Source organism: Mustela erminea, chromosome 6, assembly GCF_009829155.1.
Source record: "Mustela erminea isolate mMusErm1 chromosome 6, mMusErm1.Pri, whole genome shotgun sequence".
NCBI lineage: Eukaryota > Metazoa > Chordata > Mammalia > Carnivora > Mustelidae > Mustela > Mustela erminea.
Genome location: NC_045619.1, coordinates 55647687 through 55663326, shown reverse-complemented (window position 1 = coordinate 55663326; position 15640 = coordinate 55647687). Strand labels below are relative to the sequence as shown.

The following is a 15640-nucleotide window of genomic DNA, read 5'->3' as shown; positions in this document are numbered from 1 at the left end:
GTTGGGGGGTTCTGTAATGGAACCACCTGCTCTTGCCATTGGGTTATTTCTTAAGCACCTCGGTAAGCACACTGCTGGCGAGAAAGAGCCGCGCACTCAGGTGGGAGGCTAGGGATGCAGACTTCAGCATTTTGGAGGAAGCAGACTTGTCGCTGACTTCCTGCCACCCTCACTTGCTTCAGTGTGGAGCCATTGACAACAGACACAGGAGTCCAGATGACCACCGGGGACAGTAAGGGATGACATCTCCCAGCTCTCTGTGCATGTGCAGGTTTTGAGGGCACGTTTTGTGTTAGCTTCTGCAAGTGGGCTGAAGATTAGCAGACTATAACTCAAGGATCCAGAGATAAATATTAAAAAGAGAATTTAGTATCTTGTTTAAGGCTTGATTAAAGAGGTAAAAGTGAGGGTTTCCTTGACTTCTAATAACATGTTAATTTTTTTAATTAAATAGTACTAAAAATATACAAGTATTTCCTGTGATCCAAATCTCTTTGCTTCCTGATTTTGAACTTAGCAAGTAGTGAGGGTTTGGCTGCAGAGGATTTCTCTGAAAATTTCTCAGAATCTTTAGGTTCTGGGTCTGGATATGGATAGCAAGGAATATTTAGATTGGAGAACCCAGAGAAGACCTTGCTCATTTTTTCTTTTCCAGAGGAGGTGAATGTGTCTCCTGTGGCTCCGTTACAAAACGGCAAGATTGTGTCTTAATGAAGGTCATAGAGCAGATCATTGTAAGGACTGGACTAGGAGAAACAGGATTCTCCTGGGTCTGGGAATCTTGGCACGAGTCCTTCATGTCCCCTAAGCAGTTAGGGTCTGTCACCACTTCTTCATAGTGCTGAGCAAAATGAACCGCGGAGCCCAGGAATCCATGGTGATTATGGGAACCTTGCTTGATTCACTGTCCAGGAATTTCAAGGGCTTGCTGTGGAGAATATTTGCAAGAAGAGGGGTGTGTATGTTTGTGATACCTTTGAAATGAAACAACCTGTATAGCAGGAAGATTTTAAGTTAATTCTAGGAAAAATTTTTAACTTGATCAGTTTTATTTTGAAGAAATAACATCTGGCTTCAGTTCACTTTTTTTTTTTTTAATATCCTCATTTTGCTCCTGTGAATATTTGTCTTGGCTTGGTTATTTGCTACTTATTTTAAATTCTCTTTAAGTTCCACAGAAAAGCATTCCTTTGGGGGATGGGGAACAGGGAGGAAATACAGGATATGTAATGTTGGAGATGGAGAGGAGGAGAGGAGCCCTCAGTGTCCTCAGGGCCGCACCCCCTCTTGTGGCCCCAGAAGCCAAGGCTCGGTGCCGGGCTGTGTCCCATACCTAGCGGCTGGTACCTGCGGACGGGAGTGTGTGTGCAGGGGTGCCCACCTGCATCTGTGGGATTTGCTTTTGTCTTTTGTCTTTTTTTTTTTTAAGATTTTGATTTTATTTATTCATTTGTCAGAGAGAGAGAGAGAGAGAGAGAGAATGATGGGGTGGGGGGGGCGGGGAACAGGCAGAGGGAGAAAAAGACTCCCCGCTGAGCAGGGAGCCCAGTGCAGGGCTTGAACCCAGATCACGACCTGAGCCAAAGGCAGACATTTAACTGAGTGAGCCAGCTGGGCGCCCCTGGTTTTAAACCTTTTTGTTTGAGCAGTTCCCCTGATGGCTGATTTGTATCTTTGTATATGGCATAATTCTATGTTTATTCTTAGGTGGGTTTGCGGAGTTCTCCCGTTGTTTCCCTGGCCTCTGTGAAGGAAAATCTGCTCTAGTCCCTACCTGCATTTCTCAGCCTTGCCTACCTGTTGCCAACATTGGGCCAACCCGAATTCTTCCCAATCTTTATCTCGGCTGCCAGCGAGATGTCCTCAACAAGGTGGGTGCTTTGAAAACCTCCTTCACTACAGGGTTTCTTGTTAGCAGCTGGAGAAACTGTGATTGCCTCTTCGCTGTCATTGAAGCACCTGCTGCTTCCAGAAAGGAAGTGCCCCGTGCTCGGTATGGCTCCCTGTGAGCGGCTGGTTGGTTGGGTTATGTTCTAGAGGGCTGTTTTGTTTGATGTTACTGATTGCCACAAGAAGCCTGATCTGTTATCGTATTGGTTTATTTCTCGAAGGTCCTGGGATAGGACAGGATTTTTCAGAAGTTTAGCTTTATTTTCTTAGGGTATTCATTTTCTCTGTTTTTAGTAATTGGGCATACTCAGGAAGGCTTAGACTTCCTAGATTTCACATTTAGGAATGTATTTATTGAGGCACACTAGAAAGGAACTGGGCTTAGGCTTGGATTGAAGAAGGACCTCTGGCCAGAGGGATGGGGGTTGGGAATAAGATGGTGAGGCCAGGGCTAAGGGCATGCATTTCAGGATCCCCTGTCAGAGGCTGGCTGGAGCATTTTCATTGAGAAAGAAGAGGGAAGAGCATGGATTCTCACTGCTGAACATAGTGTGCCTAACACAGGAACCTGTATTGGTACCACTGAGTATCTGAAGGTACAAGTGTTAATAGTTGTAGAACTGAGCTCTGTCTGTCTCCATAGCTCATATACTCTTAACCAGTAGTGCTGGGAGCCAGTGTTCTCGCTGCCAAGAATAGTGGTTTTTCTCTAAAACCTCTTTTTACACCACCTGTAACAGAAAAAGTAAAATGTTAATTGACCTGTTGGTGATTTACAGGTACAACTTTCCTGTAGGAGGGGGATAACTTAACGTTTTCTCCCTGGGTAGCTGAAAGCATTGGGTTGACCCTAAATCTAACTTCCGCACTGGCTTGTGTTAGCATGTGAAAAGCAGAAATACCCTATCGTTGGGCCGCGATGAGACATTCTTTCATTTCTCTTTTTTGTTTTTAAAACTCCTGCCTCTCTAAAATTTTGCCTCAACACTGTTGTTAATAGGTCTGCTTTTACTGGGATATATTTGAAATTTGATAGTTTGTACTTGTATTGAGCCTTTTCTGGTTGGGGTCACGTTCCTTTGAACATATGATTAATATTATTTCTCTTTTAGAGATAAACAGACTGTGTCACAGAAGCAAAATTAATTTCCTAGAGTCCCATGCATCCCTGGGGCAAAGCTGAAGATGCTTTAGTTAATCCTCAATTCAGAAAATAAAAAAAAATTCATAGTTAAGAATCTTGCTCAGAATTACCCCCCAGTTAAAAAAAAAAAAAAAAGTAACCAGTCAGCAGGTGATTTTACAAATAATTGCATTATAGATCATTTTTGTTGCTTTTGACATTACATTAAATGGCCCATTTTTGCTATGTGCTGTTTCCAGGTTTAACAACTGTGTCATATAATAACTCTGTGAGCACCTGCAAGGTGAGAGCAGTTAAACTGGACCCTGGAGTCGAGGATGGGGAAAAGGGTGGTTTTTTCCCTTCTTTAATTGGCTTGTCAGTGTGTACTGAACAGGATACGTCCACAGATGCATTGGGAGGAGGTGGTCGTACTGGGAGGAGTGGACTTATGCAAGTTCATGGGGAAAACAACCTGGGCAAGGAGTTTCTGTGGAAGACTTTCAGGAAACTTCTTGAAAACAGATGTGTAGACTAGAGGATGGTGAGAGGTCAGCATGCTTTGAAAGTGGTGAGTAGAAACTTGTATCAGCCTATGGATTCATTGTTGAGAAGAATCAAAGTGCTTAATGGGATTTTAGCGATCATGTAGTGAGTCTTTCTTTGATAAATGAGGAAGCCAATATTACAGAAATATTAGATGAATTATGCAGCATCACTCAGCAGATGAATTTGGGAATAGATGTGCCTCTATTTCAGGATAACTTGAACTGATCTTCCTGCTCAGCTCTATGATTTAAACTTTCCTGAGGCTTCCCTGAGGTTCTGCTACCCCCCTCACTCCCGCCCCAGGAAACTGTGTGCTGTCAGTGTGCTGCTTGTTCATGCCCTTATTCAACATGCAGAATTGGTTTTCCTGTGCTCCCTGGTCTTCCACAGGCACTGGGATGGCTGCTCTTTCTCTGTTCTTACCCGAGTTAGCCTAGACACAGAAGACTGCCTTTCCATGTGGCCTGGGAAGACAGCAGGTCAAAGTTATCAGTAAAAATACACCACACACTGTGCAATTTGGTTAGACAAGACCTATTCATTCCACAGTGATGCACAAGACGGGATGACTGACTGTAGGCCCACTGGCAGGGCAGCGTGGCCTCACGGTGGAGAGCTGGCCTCGGAGCTGGCCAGTCCAGCATCCTGGGGCTGCCTCACCAGCCACATCCGGTTAGCTGAGCTGCTGAATCTGGGTTTCCTCACCTACGAACTGCCATGATTCTGCCTTCTAGTGTTCACATCAGGTTCCAATGAAGTGACGTGTGCCAAGCACCAAGGACAGTTCCTGGTCTGTAGGGACCCTGGTTACTGTCAGCAAGAGGCCCAGTGTACAAGCTGCTAGTTACAGTGGGTGTGGTTGGTTGAGGAAGGCGATGGAGGAGATAGGACTTAAGGTCAGTTTTGAAGGCAAAAGGAGTGGCAAATGCAAAATTACGTACTGAATTGACTTCAGAAAGAAAAATTACAGTTCCATTATCTAGAACTGTGATGCCTGTGGTGATTTAATGTGCCGTCTCTCCTCAGTCTAGCTGAGCATGGGAAACTTGATCAAATAGAGCAGTTTTATCTATCTCTCTTTATATCAATATGTATGTTGGTATATGTCGGTCTGTGTCCCATGTACTACTCCACAGTCTGCATCAACAGATCATAGAACCCTACTTAGAAACCAGTCCAACTACAGGACAAAGTTTATTTCATGGTTTAGGAGACAGAAAGTTTTAAAGGGAAAGAATTATGAATGGAAATCGTAATTAATAATAAAATAAAAATTCATTTTTTGACTAGAAAATGCCATTTCTGGAAGTTTTCTTAATTGTATTTTGAAGCCAGAATCCATTTTTTAAATTCTCAAGGGACAGTCTCAGGGGACAGATGAACCCTTTTTATATCCAGCCTGCTGTATTCAGTGTAACTGCCCTACTTAAGGCCAATGAGAAGAAGACCATTTGAATTAGTGAAAAATGTACATTACTTGTTTGGAGGGGGGCAACTTTTTGAGACATAATTCATATACTGTATGATATAGAAGCTATTTTTTATTGAGATGTAATTGACATATATAAGGTTTCAAGTATACAACATGATTTGCTATTTGCATATACTGTAAAACCACAGTAAGTCTAGTTAACATCTGTCACCACACAGTTACTTTTTTCTTGTGATGAGAATTTTTTTTTTTTTAAGATTTTCTTTATTTATTTGACAGACAGAGATCACAAGTAGGCAGAGAGGCAGAGAGTGAGAGGGGGAAGCAGGCTCACTGCTGAGCAGGGAGCCCGATGTGGCTCAATCCCAGGATCCTGGGATGATGACCTGAGCCGAAGGCAGAGGCTTTAACCCACTGAGCCACCCAGGCGCCCCTTGTGATGAGAATTTTTAAGATCTACTCTCTTAGCATCTTTCAGATATACAGTAGACAATTATGAACTACAGCCGCTATACTGTAGTTATTATTGGAAGTCTGTCCCTTCTGACCACCTTCACCCCACCCCCATATATGTTCTCTGTATCTGTGAGTACATTAGATTCCTTTCGATTCCACATGTGTTATCAGACAGTGTTTGTTTTTCTCTGACTTATTTCACTGAGGATAATGTCCTCAAGGTTCACCCACGTTGTTGCCAATGGCAAGATCTCATTCTTTTTTAATGGCTGAGGAACCCTGCATTGTGCACGTATATACCACATCTTTATAGATTCATCGGTCGACGGGCCACTTAGGTTGTGTCCATGTCTTGACTGCTGTGAATAATGATGCAGTGAACATGGGCGCACAGAGATCTCATCAAGTTAGCGTTTTCAGTTCCTGCAGATACCCACTCAGAAGTGGTAATTTTATTTCTGATATTTTCAGGAACCTCCATACCATTTTCCATAGTATCTGTGCCAATTTACATTCTCACAAGCTGTTTATAAAATAAGATAAAGTAGTGGAACTAACATTTAATGAGACTCTTACATTATGTGCCTGTTATTTTGTCCTCCTATGGCTTTACAAAATAGACATCATTAACCCTATCTTACAGGTGAGGAAACTAAAGCTGAGCGAGGTTAGGTGACCCGCCCAAGATCATGCACGTCATGAATGGTAGCGTGCTAGGTGGTGCTCTGGTGTTTCTGGGCCAGTCCCCATATACTTTTAATTATTCCTGCCACACTGAGTTCATCCATGCCATTAGGAGGGAAGGCCGAGCATACAGGTATGTGTGCTGCCAGAAAGGTAAATTTGGTTAGTGGAAATTTATACAAATTTGCTTCTGATTGATTCACCTTTTTCAGTGTCATAGGAAACAAGATCATCTATCAGCTGAGAATGAGGATTTTCGTTTGAAGAAAAAGGGAAGTGGGTGGGATGGTTGGTGTCTAGGAGAGAGGGAAAGTGGAGGGACTAGGGAAATAAAATGACTGCTGAGGAGCACGAGTCAGAAGTGAGACTGAGCGGCCTTGTTGAATGTTTCTCCCTGGCTGCGTTCAGCTGCGTGGCATGGGTGCAGATGCAGACCAGGTGGGGAATGAGGTTTACCCAGGGCTGCAGAATCGCCAAGAGAGTGTGAAGAAGCCAGAGTGGGACAAAGGAGGGTGGAAGCAGGGAAGTGGTTTATAATGACTGCCACAGAATTTCACTCGGGCAAGGCATGAAGGCAGACATCATGAGGGTAAAGGACAGAAAGAAAAGAGGTGGGATCAGCAGCGGGTGGATCCTGGGGAATTGAAGGATTCCAAGAGTAGTGGTATAAGAGACAGCAAGCCGGAAGGACAGAAGGAAGAGTCCAAGAGTGGCGTGTGTGAGGTCGAGATTCGGGCTGGGGGCTGGTTGTTGCTAATGACCCAGACCAAACCGGGTCTCAGTGAGTGGTCAAGGTGAGAAGTTCAAAGAACTGAGAGGCCAAGATATCAGAAGGATAGTTGAAGGGCAGGAAAGATGATTTTGTCAGTAGAAGGCACGTGTTAGCCGACTTAGCCCAAAGTTGAGCTAAATATTAAACAGCATAACGAGTGCCCACTGGAAGCTTACAGACTGTGATGTTTAATTATGGGACAGAATAATATTCAGTTGTGTATGTTTTATACACATACTAAAAATGGGATGAATTTCATAAATACCTCTTTGTAACACAGTAAGAAGTCATTGACGTTCATCTGTGAATAAAAGCAGTTATTATTCTGTAAAACAGCCCATTCTTCATAATTATAGTTCCATCCTGGTTCCACGGACATTGATTAAGATGCCCTCTCAGCCACGTGTATGTACATTTGTAAAAATGATCAGGAGAGCAGGTTACTAGTGTGTATTGCTGCCTGTAACTCAGGGCCTCAGAGGTCCAGCGCCATCGCAGCCGAGAGCCCCAGCTGGTGCCACCCTGTGGAGGGCAGAAGGCGCTTGACCTAGGAGCAGCTGCTTCTCCCCCTGGAACCACGCACTCACTGGGAGGCACTGTGTGTGTTCTCGCTCGGACCTGTTTAGGCCAGTGGCCTTGTTATTATCATTGTGCACAGTAATTAAAATATTACATACACTCATGAAATATGAATGAGGGAAGGAAGAGAGATGTTTTTCTATGACCTAAGGTAAATGTTTTGGGAAGATTCAGGAAAAACAGATTGCTTTATATTTTTTCTGTCTAAACTAGGGCAGAAGGCAACTGTAAAATACCCAGGGGTCATACTCCAGCATTCTGTACTGATGTTGTTCTATAAGTTTTTGCTCTTCTTCAAAGAAATGGAAACTCTAAGTAGTAGATGCATTTGGTTGTGATTTGCTTAAGAACGCCAATCAGCTAACTCCTACCAAAAAACAAGCAAACGAACAAAAACATGATTCTGCACCAGAAATTAGTGAATTCATGTATTTATTTTAAATGAAAATGAAATGTTTCAAGTGTAATGTATCATTTTTAATGATTTCTTTTAACTTTTTCACTGATGTATACCTGCCAATCCAGATTATGTATTGTATTTAATTTAGCAGCCAAATCATATTTAAATTTTACATGGTAACATTTTAGGATTTTTTTGTTTGCCTCTTTGATTTTAAAATTGGCCATGTTTAATTTATCAAGTCCTATCTTATAATTGATAATTGATTTAAGTTGATTTTTTTTTTGCAGTAAAATGCTTATAAATCGTTATATTTATCATTGAGATCATTTCCTTTTTTCTCATTTCGTGTTTATTTTAACATTACTGAGTTTTAATATATTAATGTCTGATTCCCCTTTCCCTCTTTTGCCAGTTGCTTAAAGTAAAACTGCTGGGGCACTGAACAGGCCCAGAAGAGCATGAGACTCTTGATCTCAGGGTCATGAGTTCAAGCCCCACATTGGATATAGACATTACTGCCCCCCCCCCAAAAACCTTTAAAAAAAAAAAAAGCATTACTTAAATGCATCTATTATGGTATATTGTTTTGTAAGTGAAAAATACTTTTTTGAACTACAACAGCTTTGTGAGCTTGGATTATCTAAGGGTGTCCTTCTCATGTGTCTGCTGTGTCCAGAGTCAAGGGGTTGCTGCGCTGGGGGTGTGGCAGCTGTGAGCTGCCAGGCACACCGGCAGCTCGTCCTCACTGCGCAGCAATGGACACTGGTGTCAACGTGACCCCGGAGGCCAGCACCATGATGCCTGGGGCTGCAGCGGCCAGGACAGTAAGGGAAAGCAGAGGGTGACAGAAACACCTCTTCGTGTGCCCCGAGTCGCTCGGAAAGCCTTCTCACAGAAGCTCACAGCCAGAGTGGTGCCCTTTAACTTTCTAATTTATTAGTGGTAGTTGAAAAGAGCCTAAAGAATGAAGTTAAACTTAACATTGCTTCATTTAGTTCAAGAGAACGTGTGTATGTAGGCTAGTTACCTTGCTGCTCCATCCAATTTGCATGAGAGCATGGCGACTCAGGATGGATTCTGGAGACAAATGTACTTGGATATGAATCTTGACTCTAGATCACTTGCTATCTGTGTGACTTGGCAAACATGCAGCCTCAGTTTCCCCATTTTAAAAATGAGGATAATAATAGTACCCATGGCAGAGGGTGGTTGTGAGGATTAAGTGAGACCACCTATGTATTTGTTAAGTTTTTAACATGCAGCATTCTGTTAAACTTCCAGCTGTGTGCTGTAGTGACTCAGCACTTCCCTTTGTCACGGGGCTCCTCACGACCAGTGCACTCCTTCATCCCCGTCACCTGTTTCCCTCATGCCCCACTCACTCCCCTCTGGTAACCACAGGGTGTGCTCTGGAGTTAAGAGTTTGTTTCTTGCTTTGTCTCTTTTTCTTCCCTTGTTTTGTAGATTCCACATAGAAGTTGAAATCATATGGCATTTATCTTTCTCTGACTTATATCATTTAGCGTTATGTGCTAAGCTAGCTCCATCCATGTCATTGCAAATGGCAAGATTTCATTCTTTTTTATGGCCAAATAGTATTTGTGTGTGTGTGTGTGAGAGAGAGAGAGAGAGATACATCTTCTTTATCCTTTCATCTGTCCCTGGACACTTGGGCTACTTCCATAATTTGGCTATTGTAAATACTGCTGCTATAACATAGGATGCATGTATGCCTTTGAATCAGTGTTCTTGTATTATTTGGGTAAATACCCAGTAATGCAATTACTGGATCATAGTTCTAGTTTTAACTTCGTGAGGAGACTCCATACTGTTTTCCAGAATGGCTGTCCCAGTTAGCATTCTCACGAGCATGTCGAGGGCTCCCCCTTCTCCACATCCTCAGGAGATTGTCTATTTAAATATTCAGCACAGTACTTGGAAATAGTAGGGATTCATTAACTGTTAAATACTATTCTGGTAGATATTTTATTAATCTGTATTATATACCATAATATATTAATAAGCCTCTAGCAAAGGTTCTCAACAATATTTTTTGATTGAATTTAGGTTCAGTGGCCATTTCTATAAACTGAAGGTTATGAAGCAACTTGTCAAAAGCATACATTGTTACACTCTTTCTATGGGGGAAAGCAAATTTGACAGTCACTATAGATTTGTAACATGTTTTGTCCATAGGGAGAACTTCCTGTTATCTTCTGAAACTTCTAGGTCTTCATTACTGAATTGGGTAGAAAGTGACGTTACTGTATCCTTTCACTTTTAATAAGTCTGTAGTCCTGTTGGTGGATAGGAGAAGGACCTATAAAATGATTCATTTAAGGACCATTGGCAAGAAAGGCTTGAAAGGCTCCTTAACTCCAGAGGGACCCATTGCCATTTTACATGGGAGATACTGCAGTTGATCAAGTGGCAGTAATCTCAGCATGGAAAAACAAATGTGACCTTTGCTACATGTACGAAAGTTGAAAAGTTGTAGTAAACACCATTAAGATCTTCACAACCTGATTGTGAACCTACCAGAAGCACATGAAAGCAGGGTCAGTCGGTCACTCCAGGAAACTCACCTGGTTCCCAAAACTGTTTCTTGACATTATCGTCTCACAGTTGAGAGAGGGCTTACATGGCTTGTATTTATTGAATCTATCTTTGTGTAAATATACTTATTGTGCCTTATGTGGTAAATGAAGAGGTTTAGGGAATTGGCATATTTCAGGAGAGAAAATAGGAAGAAAATAAACAACTGTCTTTCAGGTAGTTGGAAAACATTTGTAGAGGAGGTACCATTCCAAGAAATGACCAGAGTTGCTTAAAAGAGAATTATTTCAGGCTTAGAACATTTTGAACTATAGGAAGGGGGGTTGTGGGGGGCTTGTCTGGGAAATAGTGGACAGGGTGTTGGTTGAGCAAACATGTATTGAGTACTGCTGTGTACCTGGTGCTAAAGGTAGGAAGACAAGTGCGAGTCAGTCCCAGATCTCACTACCTCACTCCTTGCTAGGAGAGGCCAGCATTAGCTGCTCAGAACAGCAGTGCACTCTGAACAAAATGCTTTGGAAGAGAGTGCAGTGGTGAGTTATGTGTCAGTGGAAGGAGTGCACAATAAGGTTAACTTCATCAAAGCCAGAAAAGTGGATGAGAGTGACCAGGAAGAGGAACAGGGCCTCCAAAACACAGGAGTGGCATGAACGGCAGCATGGAAGGGTGGGCGCACATGTGACGTTGGGGGCTTGGACAGGAGCAGGCAGTGACATGGTGACATTGAAGTGTGGGCAAAGCACTTAGCCCATGTTTGATTATAAGAAAGATTACTCTGGTTTTTGCTCATGGTTTAGAGATGAAACATCACAAACTTCCAAGAGCTCCCTGGTGGCTCATTTGTTGTTGGGGCTGCCCGCTGGCCGAGGAGAGGACAGATGGGAGGTGGATACCAAAAGGATCTGGCGACCATCTGGATAGGGGTCATGAAGGAAAACAGATGACTTGATCATATTTTCTAGCTCAGGTGTCTGGGTAGATGGTATTACCATAAACCAACTTCTGGTGACAGAGAGGAAACGGGACTTTGGGGCCCAGAGAGATAATGTGTTGAGTTTCTGACATTTTGAGTTTGAAGGGCCTGAGGAACATGCAAACAGAGACACCCAGGAGGTAGTTGGAAAGACGGGTTGGAAATTAAAGAGAATGTATATTTAAAAGTCGTCAACATGTAGAGCTGATAATTAAAGCAATGGCAATAGATTCAGTCTTTAAAGAATATTCAGAGCAACAAGACTGCCTAGGACTTCATCTCTGAGAACAACCAGCATGTTCCCTTTGGGAAGAAAATGTTCTTGTTGTGTATACCTATACTCTGTAAAGTCATAGTAAACTGTCCTGGTTTTATTTTGGATTCTTCCACTTCTTTCTCAGTAATGAAAAGAGATGATTATATTAATGATGTGTGATCTTCAAGCATACTATTTTATTTTAAAGATTTACTTATTTGAGAGAGAGAGATGGAGTGCGTGTGCACACAAGAGAATTGGGGGACAGGCAGAGGGAGAGAATCTCAAGCAGACTCCCTGATGATTGTGGACCCCAACACCGGGCTCAGTCTCATGACCCACAAGATCATGACTTCAGCTGAAACCAAATGTCAGACGCTCAATCTCTAAGCCAGCCAGGCATCCCTTTAAACATGCTATTTTAAACAGCCTTTCTTTGCCCTTAAAAACAATTCTGCTTTAAACTAAAGTCACTAAATGTCACTGTGCTAGGTTTTTGGATTTCACTGGTTGAATTAACGCTGATTTCAAGGAAACCAGTAATTCCCATCATTAAACTTCACTCTTCCAAAATGATTGCCGCTGGTGTGTTCATCTCTTTAATTGCTCTCTCCCTCCACAGGAGCTGATGCAACAGAATGGCATTAGTTATGTGTTAAATGCCAGCAATACCTGTCCTAAGCCCGACTTTATCCCTGAGTCTCATTTCCTGCGAGTGCCTGTGAATGACAGCTTTTGTGAGAAAATTTTGCCATGGTTGGACAAATCAGTAGATTTCATTGGTAAGTAGCTCCGGTAGTAGAAGTCCACTGGGTTATGTAGAGTCTCATATACAGGTATACCCCTTCCTTCCCTTTTCTGTCTTTAGAGGAAAGGAGCCTATTTCAGAGATTCTGTAAGTCTAGGAACAACACATGTTGCTGCTTATCTTACTTAGTGGCCAAGGTGACATGTGTGCCATGCTGTTGCTGAGGGACTGCCTTGTGATATTCTGGCTTCCTGAACACCACGAGTTTAGTCCTGATGAGATCTGTGATTATGTTGGCAAGTATTTGAAAATCAGTTAAACTTATGGGATTAAACTTCAGCCATTTTTTCAGATCCCATAAATGACTCTTGGAAGCTTTGGTGGCGTTCCTTAAACTGGTTTCACCTCGCTGCTATGTTTTCCCCAGAGAAAGGTCAAATCCTGTGAAAACAAATCCCATCTTTATGTCACGGAGACTTGTAAGCCTCAGTCCAAGTGCCAATAATTTCAAGTAGTAGGGGATCTAAAAAAACTCCCTGATCCCTCCTGTGCTGTATTCTGCTTGCGGGCCTGTCAGTCCTGGTGCTTGGTGACGTTTGGTGCCTCACGATCAGGTCTGGTCTGGGAAACTGGTGATGTGTATTTGAAATGCAGTTTTAGTGACAAGTGGCTGAACGGGGGAGATCCACTGTTTGCTCTCAACCAGCACGAGGAGCCCCTTTGCTCCTGATGTTCCATGTGAGAAGTTCGTGATGTTTTCTTCCTCTAGTCACATAAGCTTGAGCACTCTGAATTAAATACTCTGAATTTGTTACTGTAATTAAGAAAAGAACTGGTTCCTTTAAAAATCTGAAATTATGTACATTAAGCCCTTCAACTATAGCTTTCATCTGAGAGAGGAATTTCTAGATAATGCTTTTGGAACTTTGAGTAATTCCAAAACAGTTCTCCTTTCCCCCCCCCCCCCTTCAAGATTCCAGATTGCCAAGTTTTCATCTTTAATTAGGATGCAGTCTTTGAAACATCAGAAGATAAATGGCTTAGATAATTCACTTTATAATATTCACAAATAAAACTCCCAAATGAATCACCCCACCGCTGTATTTCTAGGATGTATTCATACATATATCCTTGTTTTTGCTTATTTAAAAGGTAACACTTAATGTTCCTATTGATTGTCATGTCAGTCTAGAGGCATTTGGCTCTAATCTCAGCTAAAAGTGCAGTTTCAGGACCTATTTAGAAGAGACCTCATCTCAGTGTTCGAGCTTTGGGAGAGTTAGTAGAAAAGAGAAAATGAGTAACTTTGCCCCGGCTTGCTTGCTTCTTTCCTGGTAGACCTAAGGGTCATCCTGCCACTTAGTTCAGACAGAAGGAATTTACCATGTTCCAGCTTGGTTAAGCACACCCAAATACGTATTCTAACTTATTAGTAATATCTGAAAATATTTATACTTCCTAGTATTTCACTTGCTCAGCCCTATTTACTAGGGCCATTGCTCCCTATGCCTCCAGCCCGGTAATTCAGTGTGAACCCTTTGGAGTCCGGCGCATGGTCACAGTGGTTACTGGCCTCCACTGTGCTCTTTGCCGTGGTCAGTCCTGGCAGGGGCACAGTGGGAAAACTGCCCCCTTACCAGGGCTGAGTGACTTACAGGCTTGTGGAGGTTTTGTCTGTTTATTATTGAGGTAAATTTCAACAAATTTCTGGGTTTGTTGGGAGGACTGAAGTGTTCATGGAGTTTTGTCTTTATTTTTAGTTCCCATGGGCAGCAGTGAGCTGGGGTTGCCTGGGGCTGTGGGACATTTTTGAGGTGCCCGGTCCCAGCTGGCTGCTCCTCTGGCGCTCTCCCTCCTCACCCTGCCCTCGGCTCCCGCCCTGTGTCCTGAGTTTGCATGTGGGCCCTGCAGGGAGGTGACCCAGGGCATGTACTTTGGAGCCAAATTGTATTTGGGTCCTGCCTTCCTTGGTTACTAGTTAAGTGATTGGTGTAAGCTTCTCAGCTTCCTGATCTGGAAATGGAAGGTAGTGTATGTACTTAGAGGGGAGTTGTGACGATTAAAGTAAGTAACAGACGGAGAATACCCTGTCCTCATAACTGGTCTTACTAAATAGCAGTTTTACAAATGATCCTCTGAGTTCTTTCAGTTTTTTTTCTTAGAGCTGTCCTCTGTAAGCGCAGTGATTGCTTCTTTATTTTTAGCCTTTATAAGTCTCATCCTCACTGGCTCCCCTTTACCCATTTGTTATTCTCTCTGCCCTTTTTGACCTCGAATTTTATTCCTGAGCTGCTGTAGCGACAGCCTGCTTTTCTTCTTTCCAGTTGTCACCATCCGTGCTTTTGCTGCCCCCTGTTCAGCAACCTTCAGTCTGTAGCCTGACATTCCCGGCCCTCCAGCCCCTACTCCTCACCTTTGAAACCTTCTTTCTAGCAACCCCCTGCTCTGCCCACCCCGCCCCAGGGCGCATGTGCAATGGCCCTGGTGGACTGTTGGCTGAGCGGCCTTTTGGGTCCTCCTGCATGGCCGCCCAGCACACCTTTCCCTTCTCTCTGCCAGCTCCCTGTGTGTGTGACTTCCTTTGCTTTAACACTCCCTTTAGGACTCATTTCTGTCAAGAGCTGAACCCCAATCTAGTGTAATATTTTCATTTAGAATTTTTTTTAAGATTTATGTATTTATTAGAGCATGCTCATGCACAGGGTAGGGAGGGGTGCAGCAAAGGGAGAGAGAGAGAGAATCCCAAGCAGACTCCCTGCTGAGCCCATGGGGCTTGATCCCATGACCCTGAGATGACGACCTGAGCTGAAATCAAAAGTCAGATGCTTAACCGACTGAGCCACATAGGTACCCCTCAGATTTCTAAAATACATCCTCAGAAGTGTCATGATTGTAAAAGCAAAGTATAATGCAGAATATTTGAAAAACAGAGAAAAGGAAACCTATAACCTCAACATCCTAACACATCTGTTATCATCATTTTATTTCCTTCCAACTCTTTCCACATTTTCTATAAAGATTGCTTTTTAAGGTATGTATGAGTCAACTAGCCAGTATTTACTGGGTGCATAATATATGCCCAGTGTGAAGCCCTCTGAAGTAATTAGAAGCAAGAACCTTTTAGGTCCTTATAGTCTTGTTTTGAGATAACTGTTTTAAATAATTGAGAGAATATTGTCAACATTTTAAAAAGTTTCTGAGGAGCACTTAGGTGGCTCA

At 42.8% G+C, this 15640-nt stretch overlaps 1 protein-coding gene across 9 annotated transcripts in view; it reads left to right on the top strand.

Moving 5' to 3' along the window:
• Positions 1-15640, top strand: part of DUSP16 (dual specificity phosphatase 16) — an 80095-nt gene that overhangs the window by 56801 nt on the left and 7654 nt on the right. For all 9 annotated transcript variants that reach the window (XM_032347346.1, XM_032347343.1, XM_032347344.1 and 6 more), the window contains 2 exons: positions 1708-1871; positions 12296-12455. In XM_032347346.1, coding sequence (XP_032203237.1) covers positions 1708-1871; positions 12296-12455 — 324 coding nt within the window. The remainder of the gene's footprint in view (positions 1-1707; positions 1872-12295; positions 12456-15640) is intronic.